The sequence below is a fragment of the Papio anubis genome, chromosome 14 (genome assembly GCF_008728515.1).
Source record: "Papio anubis isolate 15944 chromosome 14, Panubis1.0, whole genome shotgun sequence".
Lineage (NCBI taxonomy): Eukaryota > Metazoa > Chordata > Mammalia > Primates > Cercopithecidae > Papio > Papio anubis.
The window spans coordinates 64,325,411-64,353,006 of record NC_044989.1 but is presented as its reverse complement, the minus strand read 5'-3'; the positions used below and the strand labels follow the sequence as shown (position 1 = coordinate 64,353,006).

General features: G+C 37.3%; 1 protein-coding gene across 8 annotated transcripts in view; it reads left to right on the top strand.

Annotated features, from left to right (window-relative positions):
- The window catches only part of VPS54 (VPS54 subunit of GARP complex), a 132,780-nt gene that overhangs the window by 63,964 nt on the left and 41,220 nt on the right, over positions 1-27,596 (top strand). For all 8 annotated transcript variants that reach the window (XR_002516676.1, XM_003908723.4, XM_003908722.4 and 5 more), the window contains 5 exons: positions 1,739-1,865; positions 3,406-3,513; positions 6,240-6,295; positions 8,319-8,415; positions 17,222-17,562. Coding sequence is in view for 7 of the 8 variants with exons in the window: in XM_003908723.4 (XP_003908772.1) it covers positions 1,739-1,865; positions 3,406-3,513; positions 6,240-6,295; positions 8,319-8,415; positions 17,222-17,562 (729 nt within the window). In the remaining variant the exon portion in view is untranslated. The remainder of the gene's footprint in view (positions 1-1,738; positions 1,866-3,405; positions 3,514-6,239; positions 6,296-8,318; positions 8,416-17,221; positions 17,563-27,596) is intronic.

The following is a 27,596-nucleotide window of genomic DNA, read 5'->3' as shown; positions in this document are numbered from 1 at the left end:
AGAGGCAGCAAATGAGTTCCTGGATGCCATTTAGAAAATAATGGAGGAGAAAGAATATCTACCTGAAAGGTTTTAATGCAGACAAAAGTGCCCTACTCTGGGGAAAAAAAAGCCATAAAGAACATTTATTAGTAAGGAAGACAAGTGAGCACCAGGATTTAAGACAGGAAGGGATAGGCTATTTCTTACTGTTTTGTGCAAATGAAGTCAGGTTTGTGATAAGGACTGCCCTTATCTATAAAGCTGCTAGCCCACAAGCTTCAAAGGGAAAAGATAAATAACAGCTGCCAGTTTTTTGCTTATACAACAAAAGACCTGGATGAGGACACTTTTTCTGGATTGGTGCCATTGATGCTTTGTCTCTGAAGTCAATAAGTACCTTGCCAAAAAGTGACTGCCTTTTAAAGTTCTTTTGGTGTTGAACAATGGCGCTGTCCACCCAGAACCCCATGAATTCAACACCAGAGGCATTAAAATGGTCTCCTTGCCCCAAACACAACATCTCTAATCTAGCTTCTAGATCAGAGAGTCATAAGTACCTTTACAGCTCATTACACACACTACTCTGCAGAAAGGATTATCAGTGCCATGGAAGAGAACCCCGATAGAACATCACGAAAGTCTGGAAGGATTACACCATTGAAGATGCTATCATTGTTACAGAAAAAATTGTGAAGACCATAAAGCCCAAAACAATAAATTCCTGTTAGAGAAAACTGTGTGCAGATGCTGTGAGACGATCAAGGAGATCATGAAAGAGATTGTGGATGTGACAAAAATGGGTGAGGAATGAAGGATTTCAAGATAAGAATCTTGGAGAAATTCAACAGCTAATAGATACCACACCAGAGGAATTAACAGAAGATGACTTGATGGAGATGAGTGTTCTCAAACCAATGCCAGAGAATGAGGAAAAAGATTTAGAAGCAGCAGTACCAGAAAACAAGATGACATTAGACAGTCTGGCAGCAGAGTTCGCGTTATTCAAGACTGCGTTTGACTTCTTTTATGACATGGACTCTTCTATGATATGGGCACTGAAACTAAAGCAAATGGTAGAAGAAGGATCGGTACCATATAGAAACAAACATTTTTAGATAAATGAAAATGTAAAGTCAGAAATTACAGTGCATTTCTGTAAAGTTATACTGAGTGTCTGCCTCTTCTGCCTCCACTTCCACCTCCTCTGCCACTCTTAAGATAGCAAGACCAACCCCTCCTCTCCCTGCTCCCCCTCAGCCTACTCAGTGTGAAGATGACCTTTATGATGATCTGATTCCACTTAATAGTAAATATATTTTCTTTTCCTTAGGATTTCCTTAGTAACATATTTTCTCTAGCTTTATTGTAAGAATATAGTATATGGTACGCACAATATAGAAAAAAATGTGTTATTGACTGTTTATGTTATTGGTAAGGCTTCTGGTCAACATAAGCTATTAGTAGTTAAATTTTGGGGGAGTCAGAAGTTATCCACAGATTTTTTATTGCACTGGTGTTTGGTGCCTCTAACCCCCATGTTGTTCAAGGGTCAACTGTAAAGAGAAAAATGGAATTTAGAAGATGAAATATTTGCAGTTATTTTGGTAAGTTAAAGGACTTCATTTTTTGAAAACATTGCATTATTGCACAGGTACTGTCAGCTGGAAAAGTTTTACCTACTAGTTCCCTTGATTGTGTGGAGCGAATTTGTAGTTTTTAGTGAATATAAATATAACATTTTCCTCTTCCTTTTTAGGCATTTGGGATCACAGCTTTGTGAATTAGAAAAACTGATAGATAAAATGATGATTGCAGAATTTTCTACTTATTCTCACAGTGACTTAAATAGACCACTGGAAGATGACTGTCAAGTTTTAGAAGAGGTATGTGTTTTAACTGTGGAATGAAGTTGATGCCATTGCTTAACAGTCTTGGTTTAGAATACATTTTCCTCAGATTATAGGAAGCAAAATTATCTTAAATTTCAAGGGCTATCAGACCTATGAAGTCCTTCACTAGCTATGTGACTTTAGCAAGCACCATAATTGTTTACTATCCTATGAAATTAGAGAATAATATAATTGTAGAGCTTAATTAGAAATTAGAGTTAGAATGAGCTTACAGACCAAGTTAAAAATACAGATATAGGATGAATTAATTTATATTGTGTGCATGCGTGCGAGTGCTGGAGCTTGTCTTTTATAAAAAGTGATCATAGTTGGCTGCATTGGCTTATATTATAATCCCAGCAGTTTGAGAGGCTGAGGTGGGAAGATTGCTTGAGCCCAGGAGTTTGAAACCAGCCTCGGCAACATAGGGAGACTCCATCTCTACAAAAAATAAAAAATTAGCTGGGTGTAGTGGTGCATGCACACCTGTGGTCCCAGCTACTTGGGTGGCTAAGGCGAGAGGATCACTTGAGTTCAGGGGTTTGAGGCTGTAGTGAGCCATGATCGTGACACAGCAAGACCCTGTCTCAAAAAAAACAAAACCAAAAAAGTGATCATTATCATATGGTAATTACCCATCACTCAAATTTACTGAGTACCTATTATGAACATGTTATATATATATGTATATACAAATACATAATATCCAGGCTTCACTTAGCTGGTAACTTCTCAGTGTTAATCACTGACAACAACTAGTAAAGAATCCCAGAAACCCTGATAACCGCCTAAGTAAAGAAACTTTTGTACATGTTAGCAGTTGACTTCCCACAGAGAGTCTAGGTCATTATTTCAGTCTTCTAGACCATGCATTAAAAAGCACAGGGGCGAGGCGCAGTGGCTCAGGCCTGTAATCCAGGCACTTTAGGAGGCTGAAGCTAGAGGGTGGTTTGAGCCCAGGAATCTGAGACCGCCTGGGCAACACAGTGAGTCTACAAAACAAATTTAAAAATTAGCCAGGTGTGGTGGTACATGCCTGTAGTTCCAGCTACTCGGGAGGCTGAGGTGGGAGGATCACTTGAGCCTGGAAGATCAAGGCTGCAGTGAGCTGTCATCACCCCACTACACTCCAGCCTTGGCAACAGAGTGGAACCCTGTCTCAAAACAAACAAACAAGCAAAACCCAAAACAAACCACAGGGCCCATGGAGTATTTATTGGTCATCAGGGTGTGAGAAGGATATTTTTTACTTGTTGAAACTAGAACAAAAAATACCCTTGTATTGTTTTACCCCAAAACCAGCTTCATTGGTTCACTGTGGTGGGGTAGGATTTATCTGTTTTAGAATGCTGACTCCAAAAATCTCATGATAAGATTGCTGTGGGAGGGGTTTTTCAGGCTGCTAGAAAATACTTTGTGTAGGATAGCGATCTGAGGATCAAACAGAACTCCTGATGCTGAATATTTCTACCTCTAAGTAAAATTATTTCCTATTTAAAATATCAGGTTACATACTTTTATTTTATTTTAACAGGAAAGACTGGTATCTCTCGTATTTGGACTTTTAAAACAAAGAAAACTTAATTTTTTAGAAATCTATGGTGAAAAAATGATTATTACAGCAAAGAATATCATTAAACAGGTAATTATGTATTTTTATTTGATATACTTTGGTCTGGAACCTTTGCGAAGTTTATTTTTATGTATCCTAGTAATAATATATGTAGTGTAATAGTAATATAGCTAATTTATCTAAAAACTGAAAATATAGAAAAATGAAAGTAAAACATAGTCCTACCAGCCAAAAGATTATTGCTATAGGAATATTTCTATGTGTAGACTGTTACTGATTTTCTTATGTTGTCATTATGTGTTTATGATTTTATACATATATTTGTTAGAATCATAATCATTTTCTCATTATAAAAGCTTTCAGAAACATCATTTTTAATGACTGTGTAAAGTCCCATTAACATTATGTTAAATCTACTTAACTTTTCTTCTGTATTGAATATTTAGGTTGTTTTTAATTTGATATGATAAATAGCACTGTGACAGATATCTGTGGTATAAAGTTATTTTGTTTGTTTTTCGTACTTAAGAATATTTGTTCTTAGACTGATTCCTAGAAGTAGAAGTATTGGTTAGAGAGTGAAAAGTATTTTTAAGTTATTTGATGTATAGAATTTAATTCCTATTTCAAAAGATTTACCAATTTATACTCCCACTAGCAGTAGACAAATGTTCATTTCCTTTTTATCCTAATCTCTAAGAAATTATAAACTAAAATCCATGTGTTTTTCAGTATTCCCTGATCTTTGTTTTGACTTTTTTTACTCAGATAAATCTTATCCACTGAACTTTGGTTTTTAAATATATGAAAAAGATAACATTTTAAATGTATTTATTAGGCTTAATTGATTATTATCATTAGGTTGAATGTACATATATGAGTTTTTAAAGTTTAAAATAAGTTTAAAAGTTAAGTAAAATAAGCAAAAAATTTATAATCATCCCCTTTCAAGCACTGATTAAAACACTGTATTTTTAAATTGGTACAACCACTTTGAAAAATTGTTGGCAATATATAGTAATGCCAACTTTGCATACATGTTGGGACCCAGCATTTCTATTCCTAGGTATGCACCCAACAGAAATATGTATATAAGTTCACCAAAACACAGCAGGAGAATGTTCATGGCAGTACTATTTGTAATTTTAAAAACTGGAAACAGCCCAAATTCCATCACCAGTAGAAAAGATAAATAGAATTTTGATGTATTTATACAATGGAATACTATACATTAATGAGAATGAATAGATTACACAGAATAACAAATGAATATTATAGACATAATGTGGAGCCAAAGAAACCAAACACAGAAAGTATACATTATATGATTCCACTTATGTAAAACTCAAATGCAGACAAAATTATTCTATGGTTTAAAAATCAGAACAATAGTATATTTTGGGCGGAAGTAGTAACTGATAGGGAATAGGGGAGGAGCTCTGGGTATTAGCAAGGTTGTTTCATGAGCTGAGTTCTGATTACACAAATGTACTTCATTTGTACAAAAGTATTGAGCTGTAAACATAATTTGTACAATTTTCTGTATATATATTTTAAGCAATTTCTAAAAACTGATATGTTTCAATTCCCAGACCTCAAATCTAAGCATTTATTTTTTAATTTTAAACTGTTGCATATATCACAAGGAAATGTAACTTTCAATATGAATTTCTTTTGGGATTTTAATATGGGGCTTATACCTTGTTCCTAAATATTATAGTTCTGCTTTTCTGGTGTATGATTTTGAACAGTTTTGAATAGTAGGCGATATTATTACAATTCAAACACACTCTGAAATGATTATTTAATTGGCTAATTGTAATCAGCTTTTCAAACACTGTGAGAGATACGTAAGATATAAAAATCTGGTGAAGTAATTATTGTAGTAAGTAAGAGCCTTTTAAATTTTTTTAAATCTTAATTTCAGGGGTACATGTGCAAGTCTGTTACATAAGTAAACGCGTGACATGGGTTTTTTTGGTATAGATTATATCATCACCCAGGTATTAAGCCTAGTACCCATTAGTTATTTTTCTGATCCTTTCCCTTCTCCCACCCTCCACCCTCCAATAATCTCCACTGTGTGGTGTTCCCCTTTGTGTGTCTGTCTGTTCTCATCATTTAGCTCCCACTTACAAGTGAGAACATGCAGTATTTAGTTTTCAGTTTCTGCATTAGTTTCTAAGGATAATGACCTCCAACTCCATCCATGTCCCTGCAAAGGACATGATCTCATTCTTTTTTTATGGCTGCATAGTATTCCATGGTGTACATGTACCACATTTTCTTTATCCAGTGTATCATCGATGGGCATTTAGGTTGATTCCATGTATTTGCTATTGTGAGTAGTGCTACAGTGAGCATACGTGTGCATGTGTCTTTATTAATAGAACAATTTATATTCCTCTGGGTATGTAACCAGTAATAGGATTGCTGGATTGAATGGTATTTCTGTCTTTAGGTCCTTGAGGAATGGCTACACTGTCTTCCACAATGGTTGAACTAATTTTCACTCCCATCAACAGTATATAAGTGTTCCCTTTTCTCTACAACGTTGCCAACACCTGTTATTTTTGACTTTTTAGTAATAGCCGTTCTTACTTGTGTGAGATGGTATCTCGTTGTGGTTTTGATTTGCATTTCTATAATGATCAGTTATGTTGGCCACATGTATGTCCTCTTTTGAAAAGTGTTCATGTAGTAAGGGCCTTTTTAATATACAAATGGAACATGGAATACTTAGGATTTGAAAGACAATTAATCAAATTGTTTTTGTTTTTTCTTAAATTTTGCAGTGTGTGATTAATAAAGTTTCACAAACAGAAGAAATAGACACAGATGTTGTTGTGAAGTAAGTATAAATATATAGGTTGGTGGTTATCAGTCAGAAAAGATGATACATGCAAATTAGAATAATTTGAAGTAGATTTCGTAAAGGAATTATTTACTAAGGTGTGAGCAGAGTGTAGGAAAATCACAAGTGACAGTGCAGAACAAAGACAGTGGTTAACAGAATTGAGGAGAAGGTAGTTGAAAAAAAGCTGTGACCTTGAGTAGAGGGAAGCAGTCACCCTGAGGCAACCCTTGAGAGACACAGGAGAAGTAGGTACCTTTACTAGAAAGCTAGAGGAGTAGATACCTTTACTTCTTCCAGTCTTCGTAAGGGCTCCTCATGGGCCAAGCCCACAGATTAGCTTCCCAGAGCAGAGAGCAGGATGGGGAGGGGCAGAACATAGATATGGAGAGGTGAAACTGAAGATAATTCATTACAGGGGTATAGCAAGTATTATGTTTAAATTTTTAGCTATATAATTAAAATTCAACTTTTAATTGGCTTTGAGAAGTTTGAGTTTATGATTTTGAATTGCCGATGTTTGTGTTTTTTTGTTTGTTTGTTTTCACCCTAGAAATTCCTATTCTTGGCCAGGCACATTGACTCACACCTGTAATCCCAGCACTTTGGGAGGCCGAGGTGGGAGAATTGCTTGAGCCCAAGAGTTCGAGACCACCCTGGGCAATAAAGTGAGACCCCATCTCTACCAAAAATAAACATTAAAAAAATAAGTTGGGCGTGGTGGCACATGCCTGTAGTCCTAGCTACTCAGGAGGCCAAGGTAGGAGAAGGACTGAGTCTGGGAGGTCCAGGCTTCAGTGACCCGTGACTGTGCCACTGCATTCTAGCTTGGGCAACAAAGTAAGATCCTGTCTCAAAAAAAAAAAGAAAAGAAAAGAAAAGAAAAAAGAAAAATTCCTATTCTATTATTTTAAGAAGAATAGTGATAATATTTTATGACTGAATTTCTTGTTCATATGGATATTTAAATGTTTTTAACTGGCTTAGATATGAATAGCGATATGTACAACTGTGAAACTTTCCTGGGCCAAACTCACAGAATGGAGTATTAATTTCCACACCATTACCTAGGGAAAACTCAATTTCAGAATTAGTTGAAGCAACTATAATAATGAGAGAATTGTTAGTGGTTGGAAAACATTAAGTCATTGGGACACATCCATGGATGTGGAGAGTCAGTTTTTCTTCTTTCCTAGGGAATTTTATCCATATAAGTAGAGAACTTCCTGTATATCAAGTGTTGTAGTATCTTTTTAGAATAAACTCTTAGCTGAAGCTGCATTTATTAAAAATTTAGAGTAATAAGTCATTTTGGTACTATAAAATATCTTTAGGGAATGAATTATATTTTGTATTACTTTTTTTCACCTTGAAGTTAATGATTTGTGTCAACTATCAAAATAATATTAGCTGCTGCTTACATGGTACTTTTAAAAATGTGTCATGCATTGTTCTAAGTATTTTTTATTAACTCATATAATATTTACAACAACCACATAAGGTCGGTTCTATCAGTTTCCTCATGTTAGATGAGAAAATTGGAGCATGGGTGGGGGTTAAGTCGCTTGCCAGAGCCACATAGCTAGCAATTCCAATAAGCTGCTGCTATTTTAAACCAAGGCATTGTGTTGTGGCTCCAGTGCTCTTAACTACCATTCCGTATTACCTCTCATATGATATTTTTAAAGTTGTAGTTAGAAAAGCAGATTATGAAATTTTGGGCAGAGATGTGTTTCCATTTTTATTCCAGAGTATATCTTCATACTTCTCTATGGTTTATTCATTCAGTGGTCATAAAGCTTGTTCATATGAAATTGATATATGATATACTTAACTTATCAGTCTTAAAAATATTTAAATAAACCATAACTCTTTGGTAATACACCTCTTCAACATTTTAGGTATCTAGATAAAATTGCATTTTATCATTAGATAGTATTTAGTCTCATTTCTTCCAGTTTGTAGATGCTATATTGGCCCAGAGACAATCATTATTTTTGTTTGAATTATTTTTTTCTAGGCTTGCAGATCAGATGAGAATGTTGAATTTTCCCCAGTGGTTTGATCTGCTCAAGGATATTTTCTCTAAGTTTGCAATTTTCCTACAGAGAGTTAAGGTAAGCTTATATATTAGTTTGTCCAGAATATCCCTAAAATTAAGTCAGCTTTCTAGATACATAATATGTAAATAAAGAATCAAACTAGAATAAAACAGTTTCTTTGTTTTTGTAATTTTTCTAAAGAGGCTTGGTTTTAAATAAAAATTTAGGTATCTCAGAGTTTGACAATTTTAAGAATTTAATAAGTTATTTTATAACTTGAAATATTATGCTTACTTGACATTAAATATTATACAGTAATATTTCCTCTGGTGATTTTTTGTTCTCCTAGGTTATCTAGAGGTACAATATTGTTAAACAACCCAAAATCACCCCAAACTACCAACTTTTCTGTAAAGTCAATGTTGATATAATGGTATTTTAAAATATATTGTTCATATTCAAATCACCTTGCTAATTTACTTTTTTTGAGATGGAGTCTTGCTGTTACCCAGGCTGGAGTGCAGTGGCGCAATCTTGGCTCACCGCAACTTCTGCCTCCCGGGTTCAAGTGATTCTCCTGCCTCAGCTTCCCGAGTGGCTAGGATTACAGGCATGTGCCACCACGCCTGGCTAATTTTTGTATTTTTAGTAGAGATGGGATTTCACCATGTTGGCCAGGCTGGTCTTGAACTCCTGACCTCAAGTGATCTGCCTATCTCTGCCTCCCAAAGTGCTGAGATTATAGGTGTGAGCCACTGCGCCCGGCTGCTAATATTTATTTAGATTTTTATTTCACTTTTTGGGCACGAATCCAATCAAGCATCATGTGTTACATTTAATTATTTTGTCTCTTTAGTCAAGCCACTTAATTTTAAACCACTTAGTATAACAAAAAGAACAGGTCACATATCATTTTACAGAAGATGTCAGACTCATATGTTAGTTTGAATCACCAACAGGTCATAGCTTTGTTTTAAGAAGAATACAGGCTGGGCACAGTGGATTACACCTGTAATCCTATCACTTTGGGAGGCCAAGGCAGGAGGATCACTTGAGCTCAGGAGTTTGAGACCAGCTTGGGCAACATAATGAGACCTTATCTCTACAAAATATTTTTTTAAATTAGCCAAGCATAGTGATGCACACCTGTAGTCCCAGCTACTTGGGTGGCTGAGGTGGGATGATCACCTAACCCCAGTGGGTCAAGGCTGCAGTGAGGCATGATTGTGCCACTGCACTCCAGCCTGGCCAACAGAGCAAGACTCTGTCTCAAAAAATGAAAAAAATAAAAAAAGAATAGAATCATTAGGAATTACCATGTGTAACAGTTAGAAGGGGCCATTTGTGAAATTAGATAGTCTTTGAGTTATCAAGTGTTAGCATTGTGTTTTATGTACTAGTTAACATCCCCAGCATCTCCTGAGTACCATGTTAAATAGTGCAGGGGACTTTGCTACTTGTGTATGACATGAATTTTCCTTTATTCACATTGGAGCAATGCTAAGTCACATGTGTAAGCTCTCCAATCAGGTTCACAAAAGTTTTATAGAATGGGATTCACTGTGCTTTATTTAGACTGCTTCTAAAATGTTGGTCCTACCTATTGACAGTGATAGACACAAACTTGTATCTATAGGGGTTCAATAACTAAACCATGTTTTCACTTCTTATATTCTGACCATGACCTCATCATCACACACTTCAATTATTGCATGTCTAGATATATAGAACTCTTACATTGCATAGTGTAGAATTGGCCAACTTTTTGCCAGTAATTTTTTAAAGTACAGTAAGTCCTCAATGTTATGAATAGATCTTGGAAACTGTGACTTTAAGTGAAACAACTTATACCAAAGTTATTTTTTTTTTTCACTCATCATTATAGTGAAACATTTCCCTCAATATTTTTTTCAATAACATTGAAGGAAACAGTTTTATTCAAAAACCTGCTGTATGTTGTTTCACTTAAAGTTACAGTCTCCCAGAACCTATCATCCATATTAAGTGATGATTTACTGTAGTTATGCCACTTTAAGGCTCTATGTCAGTTAAACTAAGTAGAGTTATTATTTTATGTGTGTACAGTATGGAAACTGATTTATTATAGTTGTAATTGCTCATTTTCACATTTGGACCACTTAAACTAGTACTTATGTACAACATCTTTGCAGATGACATGAAATACAGTACTTTTTTCTGTGAAAAAAGTTTGTGATTCTATCAAGTACTATTTCACTGAAAAATAATGTTAATTACAAGCTGTTCATTTTTATTGAAGAATTTAAAAATAACTACAAATTGGAAAGAACCCAGATGTCTAACGATAGAGAAATGGTAAAATAAATTATGCTTTACACATTCTTTACCATGGAATATTATATACAGCCAAGGATTTTTAATGGTAGGAGAAAATACATACATTATGATATTCAGTTAAAAATGCAAGATATAGGGCCAGGTGCCGTGGCTCACGCCTGTAATTCCAGCACTTTGGGAGGCTGAGGCAGGCAGATCACGAGGTCGAGAGATCGAGACCATCCTGGCCAATATGGTGAAATCCCATCTCTACTAAAAATACAAAAATTAGCTGGGCGTGGTGGTACATGTTTGTCCCAGCTACTTGGGAGGCTAAGACAAGAGAATTGCTTGAACCTGGGAGGTGGAGGTTGCAGTGAGCCAAGATCATGCCACTGTACTCCAGCCTGGCGACAGAGCAAGACTCCGTCTTAAAAAAAAAAAAAATGCAAGATATAGATGTACTTATATAGTGTGATCTCAGCTATGTCAAAAAAAATTTTTTTTAACTTTTTTATCTTCCCAGAGCAAGGAGAAACCTTGTTTTTTTTGGTGGTTTTCTTTAGCTGGTCAGATTAGATGTCATTTAAAAGTTTTATCCTTTGCTATTTTCCGTGAATTTTCTACAAAGAGAAGCATTACTTTTATAATCAGAAAAAGTTGTTTTGTTTTTTAATAGTACTACATTACAGGAATAGACTATTTGAATTTCTTGTTTGATTAACCAGGGTTAATAATTTACTTTCCTACATTTTGCATTTATTTCTCAAAGACAAAGGATATCCTATCCTATATGTCACTTTAGTATTTTATATATATATATATTTTTGAGATGAAGTTTCACCCTGTCGCCAGGCTGGAGTGCAGTGGCACAATCTCAGCTCACTTCAATCTCGCCTTCCAGATTCAAGTGATTATCTTGCCTCAGCCTCTTGAGTAGCTGGGATTACAGGTGCATGCCACCATGTCCAGCTAATTTTTGTGTTTTTAGTACAGATGGGGTTTCACCATGTTGGCCAGGATGATCTCAATCTCCTGACCTCGAGATTCACCTGCCTTGGCCTCCCAAAGTGCAGGGATTTAGTATTATACTTTTTAAAAGAAATTAAAGTGTAAATTTTCATCCAGAATATTTCAATAGTATTTTTATTTTGAATGGATAAATAATAAACTATTGGGATGTATAAATTTCATATTTGAGTAATTGTTAACAACTTGAGGATCTGTTGCTGTTATTTGTATTTTTTTAGTGTGTATTTTTTCTTTCTTTTTGGTCATGGTAAAAATAAACATACAAAACTTATCATCTTAACTCTTTTTAAGTGCACAATTCAGTGGCATTAAGTTCATTTGCACTATTGTGCTACCGTTACAAACATCCATCCACAGAACTCTTTTTTTTTTTTTTTTTTTTTTTTTGAGACGGAATCTTGCTCTGTCTCCCAGGCTGGAGTGCAGTGGCCGGATCTCAGCTCACTGCAAACTCCGCCTCCCGGGTTTACGCCATTCTCCTGCCTCAGCCTCCCGAGTAGCTGGGACTACAGGCGCCCGCCACCTCGCCCGGCTAGTTTTTTGTATTTTTAGTAGAGACGGGGTTTCACCATGTTAGCCAGGATGGTCTCGATTTCCTGACCTCGTGATCCGCCCGTCTCGGCCCCCCAAAGGGATTACAGGCTTGAGCCACCGCGCCCGGCCCACAGAACTCTTTATCTTGCAAAGCTGAAACTCTGTACCTATTACATAATAACTCTGGGCCGGCAATGGTGACTCACGCCTGTAATCCCAGCACTTTGGGAGGCTGAGGTAGGTGGATCACCTACCATGTTAGACCTACCCGGCCAACGTGGTGAAACCCCGTCTCTACTAATAATATAAAAATCACCTGGGCGTGGTGGCTCATGCCTGTAATCCCAGCTATTCAGGAGGCTGAGGCAGGAGAATCACTTGAACCCAGGAGGTGGAGGTTGCAGTGAGCCAAAGATCGTGCCATTGCACTCCACCTTGGGTGACAAGAGCAAAACTTTATCTCAAAGTAGTAATAATAACAACAACAACAACAACAACAACTCTGGCCAAGGTGGAGCTGAAAGTCCTAACCCTCTAATCCTGCCTTAGTCTTTCAGGTGACCAGCCTTCCTCCTGTGGCTATGTAGGGGCCCTCGGCTGTTTGTCATCTCTTTAGCATATGAAGACATTTTTACCACTCTGGAGATTCCAAGGGTTTTAGGAGTTGTATGCCAGGGAATGGGGACAGAGACCAAATATAGGCCTGACATAGTAGCTCATGCCTGTAATCCCAACACCTTGAGAGGCTGAGGCAGGAGGATCGCTTGAGACCAGCAGTTTGAGACCAGCCTGGGCAACCTAGGAAGATCCTGTCTGCACACACACACAGCCACGAACACACACACACAAGTCCTGGGCAAACCTAGCAAGATCCTGTCTAGACACACACACACACACCATACCACACACACAGACACACACACGCACTTTTCCACTTTCTCCCATCCCCTGGCAACCACCATTCTACTTTCTATCTCTATGAGTTTGACTCATAGAGCACTCATACTGTGTACTGATTATTAGGTATTTCATGTAAGTGGAATCATACAATATTTATCCTTTTGTGATTGGCTTATTTCACGTAGCTTAATGTCCTCAAGGTGCCATCTGTGTTGTAGCATGTTAGATTTTCCTTCCTTTTTAAGGCTAATATGAATAATATTCCATTCTATGTGTATACACTACATTTTGCTTATCCATTCATTTGTCAGTGGACATTTGTGTTGCCTTCACCTTTTGGCTGTTGAGAATAATACTGTCATGAACATGCATTTACCACTCTGGAGATTCCAAGGGTTTTAGGAGCATATGCATATACCTCTGTATATTTGCATGCATATGCAAATACCTCTCTGAGGCCCCATTTTAGTTCTTATTTTTGTCAACCCCAGAATTGGAACTTCTGGATCATATGATAATTCTATTTGTAATTTTTTGAGGAACCTTCGCACTACTCTCCATAGCAGCTGAACCATTTTACATTTCCACCAATAGTGCACAAGGGTTTCAATTTGTCTACATCCTTACCAAAATGTATTTTCTGGATTTTGTGAGACTAGCCATCCTAATGGGTATGAGGTGGTATTTCCCTGTAGGTTTAATTTACATTTTTCTAATGATGAGTGATGTTGAGCATCTTTTTTATGTGCTTATTGGGCATTTTTATGTCTTTTTTTGGAAAAATGTTTTATTTGCCTATTATTTAATGGGGTGGTTTGGTTTTTTTGCTGTTGAGTTGTAGAGGTTCTTTACATATTCTGGATATTAACCTTTTATCAGATATGTGATTTGCAAATATTTTCTCCCATTCCGTAGGTTGCCTTCTTACTCTGTTAATGGTGTCTTTTGATGCATAGAAGTTTTTCTATTTTGATGTAGTCCAATTTGTCTATTTTTTGTTGTCACCTGTGTTTTTCATTTCATATCCAAGAAATCAATGCCAAATCCAATGTCATGAAGCTTTTTCCCTGTATTTTCTTCTAAGAGTTTTATATTTTTAGAGCTTATATTTAGGCCTTTAATTGATTTTAGTTAGTTTTTATATGTGGTATAAGGTAGAGGTCTACTTTCATTCTTTAGCATATGGATATTCAGTTTTCCCAGTACCATTTGTTGAAAAGACTGACCTTTCTGCATTGAGTGGTCTTGCCACCCTTGTCAGAAAACATTTTACTATATATGTGAGAGTTCATTTTTGGACTCTCTGTGTTCTATATGTCACTCTTTATGCCAGTACCATACTGTTATGATTACCATAGTCTTGTAAGGTTGGAAATCAGGATTATAAGACCTCCATACTTCATTCTTCACTATTGTATTTTGACTTTTTATTAAATTCTTGTTTATTGTTTGCACCCTATAGATTAGGCTAATTTTTATAGGTAAGAAAGATAACAGGCTTTAAATGCAGCTTACCTTCTTTTCAAGGAATTCTTAACTTGTAAATTTCATTTTGTTGTGTGGATAAATAATCCTAGTCTGTCATTTCAGAATGACAATATCAGTTGTCATTATGGTTATCAATATGACTATCAGATATTTCATTAACTCCATTCTCAAGGTTGGAAAATTATATTTGGCTTAGCTGTCCTGGTGTTTTTGAAACATGAACTTGTCTACAGACTATGTAATAGTTCAGAAAGTAAACGATGTATCTACTGTTGAACCTATTATATATTTTAAAATCTTATTTTTTGGACACCAGTCTTCTGGCATTCTTAAGAATGGCCTTAGACTTGGAAAAAATAATTAGCAAGTCTTTAGAAGTGTAGATATGGTGAAAACAGCAAAGAAGAATCCCTAAGAGAATACCTGATATACTTTATGTGGAAATTTTTAATAACTGTATATAAGCCAAGATGTTATTAAAAGGAATGAAGTATTCAAATCAAACTAGTTTAAGCAATACAAGGAATGTATTGGCTCTGGGAATTAAAAAAAGTCCAAGACCAGGAAGGGCTTCATGCATGGTTTTGTGTTGGTTCTCCAGCTTAGTTTCTCTGTTTCCAATTCAGCTTTGCCTTTCTCTTTCCTCTTGGCTTCATCAGTTCTGGGCCTGCCACATTTGCCACAATTCTATACCACCTAGAAGTTTTCTATTTTTTACTTGGAGTTTTTCTTCTTCAGTCACCAAATGAAATTCCTTTATTGATTAAGCCAAATTTAGAATTTTTCACCTGGAGTTTTTCTTCTTCAGTCATCAAATGAAAGTCCTTGGCTTTAATTGATTGAACCAGTTTAGGTCACATGTCCAGTCACTGTGATCAGGAAAATGCTGTGCACTGATTATTAGTTTAAATCTGGATTTTCTTCTCATCTCTAAGGTAATCATGAGGCAAGGAGGTTGGGAGTACACTGAGTGGGCTATTTAGAACTGATACTTGAAGCTGGAAGGTGGGCTTATTTCTACCCAAATTACATGGCTGTTGTACCATGGGAAAAGTGATGTAGAATAGATGTTGGATAGGTCTATCATGTCTTTTTATTTTAAAAAGTTAAGAAAGAAAATTAGCAAGACAGAAGAGGTAAGGAAAAAGAGGCAAAACAAGATGGGGGAACTAAGTATATCAAAGATTGGACAGCAGTGAGGATTAAAGCAGCAGTAGTGGAGCAGCTAGTTTGTGACAATACAGAAGAAGTTGGTGAGCAATGAAGAGAGAAAAAAAAAATGCAGTATCCATAGTAGACACTTTGGTCCTAAAGCTCTTGAAGGCTCTATTTTCGGTATACTGTGTGGGGTATTGGCTCGTTTAAAATGCTTTCAGTTCCCAATAACAGGAAACACAACTCAGAGTGTCTCAAACAGTTAAGGATATTTATTAACTCATATAACTAAAAAAATACACAGAGGTAGATCAGCCTTTAGGTGCTTCATAGAGAGGTTGTCGATGTCATCAAGCGTTGGCTTTATTTCTTTGCAATTCTCTCTTCTATGTACCTTCCTAATCATTAAGCTCAGATTGTGGTGTTTCCATGTACTAACTGAACTAGCTTAGATCCTTTTCTTGATTTTGGAGACCCGAAGTTGGAGTGTGCTTCACTAGAACTGTGGAGATTCCAAAAAAAGTAAGCGTTTTGAGAAAGGGAGAAACAAATTTTAAGACTGCAACTGTGTATGTTAAAATAGGCAAGCAGTCCTTTATTTCCTAATTGTCCATGAAGACATTAGTTTACATAAATTTACTCTTCATTTGCCTAGCTTTCAATATTTACTGAGCACCTCCTATTTGCCAGGCACTATTCTAGGCATTAGGATTATAGTGTCATGGAATGGAGCTAACATTCTAGTAGAAGGAGACCTAGAATAAACAAAGATAATTGTAGATAATGATTTTTTTTTTTTAAACAAAAACTGGATAATGGGATAAAGTTACTGGGTGGAGAGTCAGGGAAGGCCTTTTTGAGGAAGTGACCACTGGTGCCAGAACCTCAGTGATGAGAAGGAAATATGTGCAAAGATCAAAGTGAAAAGCATTCCGGATAATGGAAACCGCAGAGGCACTGAGGTGGGAACAATCCTGGAATGAAGGAACAGTAGAAAGAGAACTAGAATGTCTGGAGAGTAGTGAGTAAGTGAGAGAAGATATGAGAAAAGGAGAGAGAGAGGTGGGGGCTAGGCATGGTAAGTAACACAGATTCCTTTTCTTTTAGGCAGGCATATCAATGTATATGATTCTCTGATGGGCAAGTTATGTTTAGTGTAACCTTTTTAAAAGGTCATAGTGTAACCTTTTTAAGAGGTCAGAGAAATACGCAACATATTTTAGGGAGATTTCCATTTTAAAAATTAGTTAAAATATAGGAACTTTATTTCTAAGCTTTAGTGAACCCATTTCTCCTGGGCAGTTCTTTTTCACATCACTTTTCCTATGTAATAAAAGATGGTAGAAATTCTGATATACATGACTTTGACTCATTTATGATTATAGATGTCCAAAATTACATGCACAGAATTCTCTTTTGGGAACTTCGGGTAAGAGATATTTTATGTCCCTTAAAAGTGTGTCCTATTTTCTTGTAGGCAACATTAAATATCATTCACAGTGTTGTTCTCTCAGTTCTTGACAAAAACCAAAGGACTAGAGAATTGGAAGACATTTCACAACAGAAGAATGCTGCAAAAGATAATTCACTGGACACAGAGGTGGCTTATTTAATCCATGAAGGCATGTTTATAAGTGATGCATTCGGTGAGGGTGAGCTAACACCTATAGCAGTTGACACTACCTCTCAAAGAAATGCATCTCCAAATAGTGAGCCCTGCAGCAGTGATTCTGTATCCGAGCCAGAATGTACTACTGATTCTTCATCCAGCAAAGAGCACACATCATCATCTGCTATTCCAGGAGGTGTGGATATTATGTGAGTATAGTGGCTACTGCCAAATTGACAAGATTTTGAGTCATCTTATTAATGAGTTCAGTAAGACTGATTATTCAGTTTATTGAAAAAAAACATGTAAATTTTAGAATTTAACAAAACTTAATTTTCTGAAACGTATCTCTATAAAAATGTATGAGAAGTAAGGAGGTGAGCATTAGAAGTAACTGAAAATTATAGAGTTTTAAGACTGGAAAAGAACTTTAAAGACCATTTTATTAAATGCCGTCATTTCAGTGATAAGGTAATTGATGCCCAGAGAGCTTAGATGACTTACTTAAAGTGACTAGTGTGGGAACATATACTGGAACCCAGGTCAATTTTTGCTTTGGTCATTTTTCTGTGTCGCCTTTGTAATTTATATGTTGTGAAGATCTGTTTGATTTATAACTTTTGGTTTTTCAAAGACATGAATTTCCAAATGGATCACATCTTTTCTTAAACCTTAATTATTATTATTATTATTATTATTTTGAGATGGAGTCTAGCTCTGTCACCCAGACTGGAGTACAGTGGCGCAGTCTCGGCTCACTGCAAGCTCCGCCTCCCGGCTTCACGCCATTCTCCTGCCTCAGCCTCCCGAGTAGCTGGGACTACAGGCGCCTGCCAGCATGCCCAGCTAATTTTTTGTATTTTTAGTAGAGACAGGGTTTCACTGTGTTAGCCAGGATTCTTAAACCTTATTTTTAAAAACTTCTTATTTTGAAACCCTGTCTCTACTACAAATACAAAAAACAAAAACAAAAACTTATTTTGAAATAATTTCACATTTACAGAAAAATTACCAGAATAGAATAAAAAACTCTCATATAACCGTCATCCAGATTCCCCAGGTGTTAATAGTTTACCACATTGCCCTCTGCCTCCCTCCCTCTCTCTCTTTTTCCCTTTCTGTCTCCTTTCGTCTTTATTTCTTATGCTAATATTTTTTCTGAATCCTTTGACAGTAGGTGACAGATATGATGCACTATTATCCCTGGGCACCTGGTGTATATTTCCTAAACACAAGAACACTCCTATATAACCTTAGTATACTGATTAAATACAGTAAAACATTGATACAATAAATTATTAATATTACCATCTAATCCACAGATCCCATTTAAACAAAGTTTACCAATTGACCCACTAATCTCTGCTATCAAAAAAATAGAACCAATAAAATATTTCTGGTCCAAGAATATAGTTTGGATTTAGTTATTGTTCAGAATAACAACAGTTGTATTATCTTTATATAAATCAACTCAGTACTTTATTTTTTGTTTTTTTTTTTTTTATTATTATACTTTAAGTTCTGGGATACATGTGCAGAACTTGCAGTTTTGTTACATAGGTAGACAGGTGCCATGGTGGTTTGCTGCACCCATCAACCTGTCACCTACATTAGGTACTTCTCCTAATGTTATCCCTCCCCTAGCCCCCCACCCCCTACAGGCCCCAGTGTGTGATGTTCCCCTCCCTGTGTCCATGTGTTCTCATTGTTCAACTCCCACTTATGAGTGAGAACATGCAGTGTTTGGTTTTCTGATCTTGTGATAGTTTGCTGAGAATGATGGTTTCCAGCTGCATCCATGTCCCTACAAAGGACATGAACTCATCCTTTTTTATGGCTGCATAGTATTCCATGGTATATATGTGCCACGTTTTCTTAATCCAGTCTATCATTGATGGACATTTGGGTTAGTTCCAAGTCTTTGCTATTTTGAATAGTGCCGCAATGAATCTACGTGTGCCTGTGTCTTCATTGCAGAATCATTTGGGTATATGCCCAGTAATGGGATTGCTGGGTCAAATGGTATTGCTCGTTCTAGATCCTTGAGGAATTGCCACACTGTCTTCCACAATGGTTGAACTAAGTAACACTCCCACCAACAGTGTAAAAGCGTTCCTATTGCTCCACATCCTCTCCAGCATCTGTTGTTTCCTGATTTTGTAATAATTGCCATTCTAACTGGAGTGAGATGGTATCTCACTGACGTTTTGATTTGCATTTCTCTAATGACCAGTGATGATGAGCATTTTTTTATATGTCTGTTGGCTGCATAAATGTCTTCTTTTGGGAAGTGTCTGTTCATCTCCTTTGCCCACTTTTTAATGGGGTTGTTTGTTTTTTTCTTGTAAATTTGTGTAAGTTCTTTGTAGATTCTGGTATTAGCCCTTTGTCAGATGGGTAGATTGCAGAAATTTTCTCCCATTCTGTAGGTTGCCTGTTCACTCTGATGATAGTTTCTTTTGCTGTGCAGAAGCTCTTTAGTTTAATTAGATCCCATTTGTCAATTTTGGCTTTTTTTGCCATTGCTTTTGGTGTTTTAGACATGAAGTCTTTGTCAATGCCTATGTCCTGAATGGTACTGCCCATGTTTTCTTCTAGGAGTTTTATGGTCCTAGGTCTTACGTTTAAGTCTTTGATCTATCTTGAGTTGATTTTTGTATACGGTGTAAGGAAGGGGTCCAGTTTCAGTTTTCTGCATATGGCTAGCCAGTTTTCCCAACATCATTTATCAAATAGGGAATCTTTTCCCCATTGCTTATATGTGTCAGGTTTGTTAAAGATCAGATGGTTGTAGATGTGTGGTATTATTTCTGAGGCCTCTGTTCTGTTCCATTGGTCTATATATGTTTTGGTACCCATATCATGCTGTTTTTTTTTTAAATTTTTTGCAAATTTTAATTTTTTTAAATTATACTTTATGTTCTAGGGTACATGTGCACAAGATGCAGATTTGTTACATATGTATACATGTGCCATGTTGGTGTGCTGCACCCATTAACTCATCATTTACATTAGGTATATCTCCTAATGCTGTCCCTACCCCCTACCCCCTCCCCCCACCCCACAGCAGGCCCCAGTGTGTGATGTTCCCCTTCCTGTGTCCAAGTGTTCTCATTGTTCAGTTCCCATCTATGAGTGAGAACATGCAGTGTTTGGTTTTCTGTTCTTGCAATAGTTTGCTGAGATGGTTTCCAGCTGCATCCATGTCCCTACAAAGGACACAAATTTATCCTTTTTTATGGCTGCATAGTATTTCATGGTATATATGTGCCACATTTTCTTAATCCAGTCTGTCATTGATGGACATTTGGGTTGGTTCCCAGTCTTTGCTATTGTGAATAGTGCCGCAATAAACATATGTATGTGTGTGTCTTTATAGCAGCATGATTTATAATCCTTTGGGTATATGCCCAGTAATGGGATTGCTGGGTCAAATGGTATTTCTAGTTCTGGATCCTTGAGGAATCGCCACACCATCTTCCACAATGGTTGAACTAGTTTACATTCCCACCAACAGTGTGAAAGTGTTCCTATTTCTCCACATCCTCTCCAGCACCTGTTGTTTCCTGACTTTTTAATGATGGCCATTCTAACTGGTGTGAGATGGTATCTCATTGTGGTTTTGATTTGCATTTCTCTGATGGCCAGTGATGATGAGCATTTTTTCATGTGTCTGTTGCTGCATAAATGTCTTCTTTTGAGAAGTGTCTGTTCATATCCTTTGCCCACTTTTTGATGGGGTTGTTTTTTTCTTGTAAATTTGTTTGAGTTCTTTGTAGGTTCTGGATATTAGCCCTTTGTCAGATGGGTAGATTGCAGAAATTTTCTCCCATTCTGTAGGTTGCCTGTTCGCTCTGATGGTAGTTTCTTTCACTGTGCAGAAGCTCTTTAGTTTAATTAGATCCCATTTGTCAATTTTGGCTTTTTTTGCCATTGCTTTTGGTGTTTTAGTCATGAAGTCCTTGCCCATGCCCCTGTCCTGAATGGTATTGCCTAGGTTTTCTTCTAGGATTTTTATAGTTTTAGGTCTAACATTTAAATCTCTATTCCATCTTGAATTAATTTTTATATAAGGTGTAAGGGAGGGATCTAGTTTCAGCTTTCTACTTATGGCTAGTCAGTTTTCCCGGCACCATTTATTAAATAGGGGGTCCTTTCCCCATTTCTAGTTTTTGTCAGGTTTGTCAAAGAACATATGGTTGTAGATGTGTGGTATTATTTCTGAGGGCTCTGTTCTGTTCTATTGGTCTATATCTCTGTTTTGGTACCAGTACCATGCTGTTTTGTTTACTGTAGCCTTGTAGTGTAGTTTGAAGTCAGGTAGCATGATGCCTCCAGCTTTGTTCTTTTGGCTTAGGATTGTCTTGGCAGTGCAGGCTCTTTTTTGGTTCCATATGAACTTTAAAGTATTTTTTTCCAATTCTGTGAAGAAACTCATTGGTAGCTTAATGGGGATGGCATTGAATCTATAGATTACCTTGGGCAGTATGGCCATTTTCACAATATTGATTCTTCCTATCTGTGAGCATGGAATGTTCTTCCATTTGTTTGTGTCCTCTTTTATTTCACTGAGCAGTGGTTTGTAGTTCTACCTGAAGAAGTCCTTTTCATCCCTTGTAAGTTGGATTCCTAGGTATTTTATTCTCTTTGAAGCACTTGTGAATGTGAGTTCACTCATGATTTGGCTCTCTGTTTGTTATTGGTATATAAGAATGCTTGTGATTTTTGCACATTGATTTTGTATCCTGAGACTTTGCTGAAGTTGCTTATCAGCTTAAGGAGATTTGGGGCTGAGACGATGGGGTTTTGTAAATATACAATCATGTCATCTGCAAACAGGGACAATTTGACTTCTTCTTTTCCTAACTGAATACCCTTTATTTCTTTCTCCTGCCTGATTGCCCTAGCCAGAACTTCGAACACTATGTTGAATAGGAGTGGTGAGAGAGGGCATCCATGTCTTGTGCCAGTTTTCAAAGGGAATGCTTCCAGTTTTTACCCATTCATTATGATATTGCCTGTGGGTTTGTCATAAATAGCACTTATTATTTTGAGATACGTTCCATCAATACCGAATTTATTGAGAGTTTTTAGCATGAAGAGCTGTTGAATTTTGTCAAAGGCCTTTTCTGCTTCTATTGAGATAATCATGTGGTTTTTGTCTCTGGTTCTGTTTATATGCTGGATTACATTTATTGATTTGCGTATGTTGAACCGTCCTTGCATCCCAGGGATGAAGCCCAATTGATCATGTAGGATAAGCTTTTTGATGTGCTGCTGGATTCGGTTTGCCAGTATTTTATTGAGGATTTTTGCATTGATGTTCATCAGGGATATTGGTCTAATATTCTCTTTTTTGTGTGTGTGTCTCTGCCAGGCTTTGGTATCAGGATGATGCTGGCCTCATCAAATGAGTTAGGGAGGATTCCCTCTTTTTCTATTGATTGGAATAGTTTCAAAAGGAATGGTACCAGCTCTTCCTTGTATGTCTGGTAGAATTCAGCTGTGAATCCGTCTGGTCCTGGCCTTTTTTTGGTTGGTAGGCTATTAATTATTGCCTCATTTTCAGAGCCTGTTATTGGTCTAATCAGGGATTCAACTTCTTCCTGGTTTAGTCTTGGGAGAGTGTATGTGTCCAAGAATTTATCAGTTTCTTCTATGTTTTCTTTTTTATTTGCATAGAGGTGTTTATAGTATTCTCTGATGGTAGTTTGTATTTCTGTGGGGTCGGTGGTGATATCCCCTTTATCATTTTTTATTGCATTTATTTGATTCTTTTCTCTTTTCTTCTTTATTAATCTTGCTAGCAGTCTATCAATTTTGTTGATCTTTTCCAAAAACCAGCTCCTGGATTCATGGATTTTTTGAAGGGTTTTTTTGTGTCTCTATCTCCTTCAGTTCTGCTCTGATCTTAGTTATTTCTTGCCTTCTGCTAGCTTTTGAATGTGTTTCCTCTTGCTTCTCTAGTTCTTTTAATTGTGATGTTAAGGTGTCAATTTTAGATCTTTCCTCCTTTCTCTTGTGGGCTTTTAGTGCTATAAATTTTCCTCTACACACTGCTTTAAATGTGTCCCAGAGATTCTGGTATGTTGTATCTTTGTTCTCATTGGTTTCAAAGAACATCTTTATTTCTGCCTTCATTTTGTTATGTACCCAGTAGTCATTCAGGAGCAGGTTGTTCAGTTTCCACGTAGTTGAGCGGTTTTGATTGTTTCTTAATCCTGAATTCTAGTTTGATTGAACTGTGGTCTGAGAAACAGTTTGTTATAATTTCTGTTCTTGTACATTGGCTGAGGAGTGCTTTACTTCCAACTATGTGGTCAATTTTGTAATAAGTGCGATGTGGTGCTGAGAAGAATATATATTCTGTTGAGTTTGGGTGGAGACTTCTGTATATGTCTGTTAGGTCTGTTTGGTCCAGAGCTGAGTTCAAGTTCTGGATATCCTTGTTAATTTTCTGTCGTGTTGATCTGTGTGATGTTGACAGTGGTATTAACGTCTCCCATTATTATTGTGTGGGAGTCTAAGTATCTTTGTAGGTCTCTAAGGACTTGCTTTATGAATCTGGATGTTCCTGTATTGGATGCATATATATTTAGGATAGTCAGTTCTTCTTGTTGAATTGATCCCTTTACCATTATATAATGGCTTTCTTTGTCTCTTTTGATTTTTGTTGGTTTAAAGTCTGTTTTATCAGAGACCAGGATTGCAAACCCCCTGCTGTTTTTGTTTGTTTGTTTGTTTGTTTGCTTTCCATTTGCTTGGTAGATCTTCCTCCATCCGTTTATTTTGAGCCTATGTGTATCTTTGCATGTGAGATGGGTTTCCTGAATGTAGCACATCAATGTAGCACTCTTTATCCAATTTGCCAGTCTGTGTCTTTTAATTGGGGCATTTAGCCCATTTACATTTAAGGTTAATATTGTTATGTGTGAATTTGATCCTATCATTATGATGCTAGCTGGTTATTTTGCCCGTTAATTGATGCAGTTTCTTCCTAGCATTGAAGGTCTTTACAATTTGGCATGTTTTTGCAATGGCTGGTACCAGTTGTTCCTATCCATGTTTAGTGCTTACTTCAGGAGCTCTTGTAAGGCAGGCCTGGTGGTGACAAAATCTCTCAGCATTTGCTTATCTGTAAAGGATTTTATTTCTCCTTCACTTATGAAGCTTATTGGCTGGATATGAAATTCTGGGTTGAAAATTGTTTAAGAATGATGAATCTTGGCCCCCACTCTCTTCTGGTTTGTAGGATTTCTGCAGAGAGATCTGCTGTTAGTCTGATGGGCTTCTCTTCGTGGGTAACCTGATCTTTTTCTCTGGCTGCCCTTAACATTTTTTCCTTCCTTTCAACCTTGGTTAATCTGACAATTATGTGTCTTGGAGTTTCTTTTCTCAAGAAGTATCTTTGTGGTGTTCTCTATTTCCTGAATGTGAATGTTGGCCTGCCTTGTTAGGTTGGGGAAGTTCTCCTGGATAATATCCTGAAGAGTGTTTTCTAACTTGATTCCACTCTCCCTGTCACTTTCAGGTACACCAGTGAAGCGTAGATTTGGTCTTTTCACATAGTCCCATATTTCTTGGAGGCTTTGTTCATTTCTTTTCACTCTTTTTTCTCTAGTCTTGTCTTCTCACTTTATTTCACTAACTTGGTCTTCAGTCACTGATATCCTTTCTTCTGCTTGATCGTATCGGCTATTGAAGCTTGTGTATGCTTCACAAAGTTTTCATACTGTGGTTTTCAGCTCCATCAGGTCATTTAAGCTCTTCTCTAGACTGGTTATTCTAGTTAGCCATTCATTTAATCTTTTTTCAAGATTTTTAGCTTTCTCGTGATGGGCTAGAACATGCTCCTTTAGCTTGAAGAAGTTTGTTACTACTGACCTGAAACCTGCTTCTCTCAGCTCGTCAAACTCATTCTCCATCCAGTTTTGTTCCCTTGCTGGCGAGGAGTCGTGTTCCTTTGGAGGAGAAGAGATATTCTGGCTTTTGGAGTTTTCAGCTTTTCTGCTGTGGTTTCTCCCCATCTTTTTGGTTTTATCTGCCTTTGGTCTTTGAGGTTGGTGACTTATCGATGGGATTTTGGTGTGGATGTCCTTTTTGTTGATGTTGATGCTATTCCTTTGTTTGTTAATTTTCTTTCTAGCAGTCACGTCCCTCAACTGCAGGTCTGTTGGAGTTTGCTTGAGGTCCACTCCAGACCCTGTTTGCCTGGGAATCACCAACAGAGGCTGCAGAACAGCAAATATTGCTGCCTGATCCTTCCTTTGGAAGCTTTATCCCAGAGGGGCACCTGCCTGTTTGAGGTGTCTGTCGGCCCCTACTGGGAGGTGTTTCCCAGTCAGGCTACACGGGAGTCAGGGATCCACTTGAGGAGGCAGTCTGTCCGTTATCAGAGCTTGAACGCTGTGCTGGGAGAACCACTGCTCTCTTCAGAGCTCTCAGGCAGGAACATTGAAGTCTGGAGAAGCTGTCTGCCGCCTTTTGTTCAGCTATGCCCTCCCCAGAGGGGTGGAATTCAGAGAGGCAGTAGGTGTTGCTGAGCTGCGGTGGGCTCCACCCAGTTCCAGCTTCCCTGCTGCTTTGTTTACACTATGAGCATAGAACTGCCTACTCAAGCCTCAGCAATGGCAGACGCCCCTTCCCCCACCAAGCTCCCATGTCCCAAGTCAATCTCAAACTCCTGTGCTACCGGTGAGCAAGGCTCTGTGGGTGTGGGACCCACTGAGCCAGGCACAGGAGGGGATCTCCAGGTCTGCTGGTTGCAAAGACCATGGGAAAAGCACAGTATTTGGGAAGGAGTGTACCACTTTTCCAGGTACAGTCACTCACATCTTCTCTTGACTAGGAAAGGGAAATCCCCCGACCCCTTGCACTTCCCGGGTGAAGCAATGCCCTGCCCTGCTTCAGCTCAACCTCTGTGGGCTGCACCCACTGTCCAGCCAGTCCCAATGAGATGAACCAGGTGCCTCAGTTGGAAATGCAGAAATCACCCATCTTCTGCATCGATCTCGCTCACAGCTGTAGACCGGAGCTGTTCCTATTCAGCCATCTTGGAAGCGACCGGTCAACTCAGTACTTTATATAAATCAACTTATGGTCCTGGAGCTTATAAAGGTCACAGTAACAACATAAAGTCAACTATAACACTGCTCTTCAGTACAAACAAACCAAACCCTGAGCTTACTTAATAAAGTTTACTTAATAAATAAGAAACTTAATAAAGTTTCTTCTGTGTGCAGGCTAATATTTTCACATTTACTAGTTAGGGTGCAGTCTAAAACTGCTATAAAAAGAGAGGTAAAAACTCTGTAACTTAAACAATGTAAAATTTATTTTTATATTTTTATATATTTATATTTATATTTCATGTAACATTTCAGAGGTAGGAGATCGTCAGCCGAGAAGACAGTTCTACCATTCTCAGTGTGTAGTTTCCATCTGTGTCTAAGGTGGCTGTTCTAGCTTTTAGCATTTCATTTTCATCCCTAGCAGCAGGAAGGAGAGGACAAAAGGCTGATACCTTGCTTACTTTGTTTTGCTTTTTAAACATTTTAACAACAGCCATGTAATTTGGGTAGAACTAAGCCCACCTTCCAGCTTCAAGTATCATTTGTATTCATCTTCCTCTCAGCCCTTTCATGATCTGTTTGGAACATTAGGCACATATGGGAAGATGTAGCAATTATAAAGTGCTCAGCTCAGTTAACTAGCACAAGGTGAATTTGTTGGTGTAATTGTCACCCACCTCAAGAAATATAACTTTACCAGCTCTTCAGAAGCCCCTCTTGCCACTGTAATACTATGCTACTCCTTCCCATAGGAAACCATTAAAACAATTGGTTTTTCCAGTTTTTAAACTTAATGGAATCATATATTGGCTCTTTTGTCTCTGATTTCTTTCGTTCAGCATTACAGTTGTGATATCTATCCAGGTTGTTCCATGTAGCAGTGATTTTATTTTTTCTGTACAAATAATCCATTTTATGATACACTACAATGTATATATGTATTTTACTTTTGATAATATTTGGGTTTTCATTTTGGATTGTCATGAACATTCTTCTAGATACCTTTGATGCACATGTTACAAGCATTTCTGTTGAATATATACCTGGAAACACAGTATGTGAATGGTTAATTTAGCTAATGCCAACAATTTCTCAAAGTGATTGTACTCACTTACGCTCCCCTCAGAAGTGTGGAACATTTGTGTCACTCCACATCTTCCTTCACTCTTGAT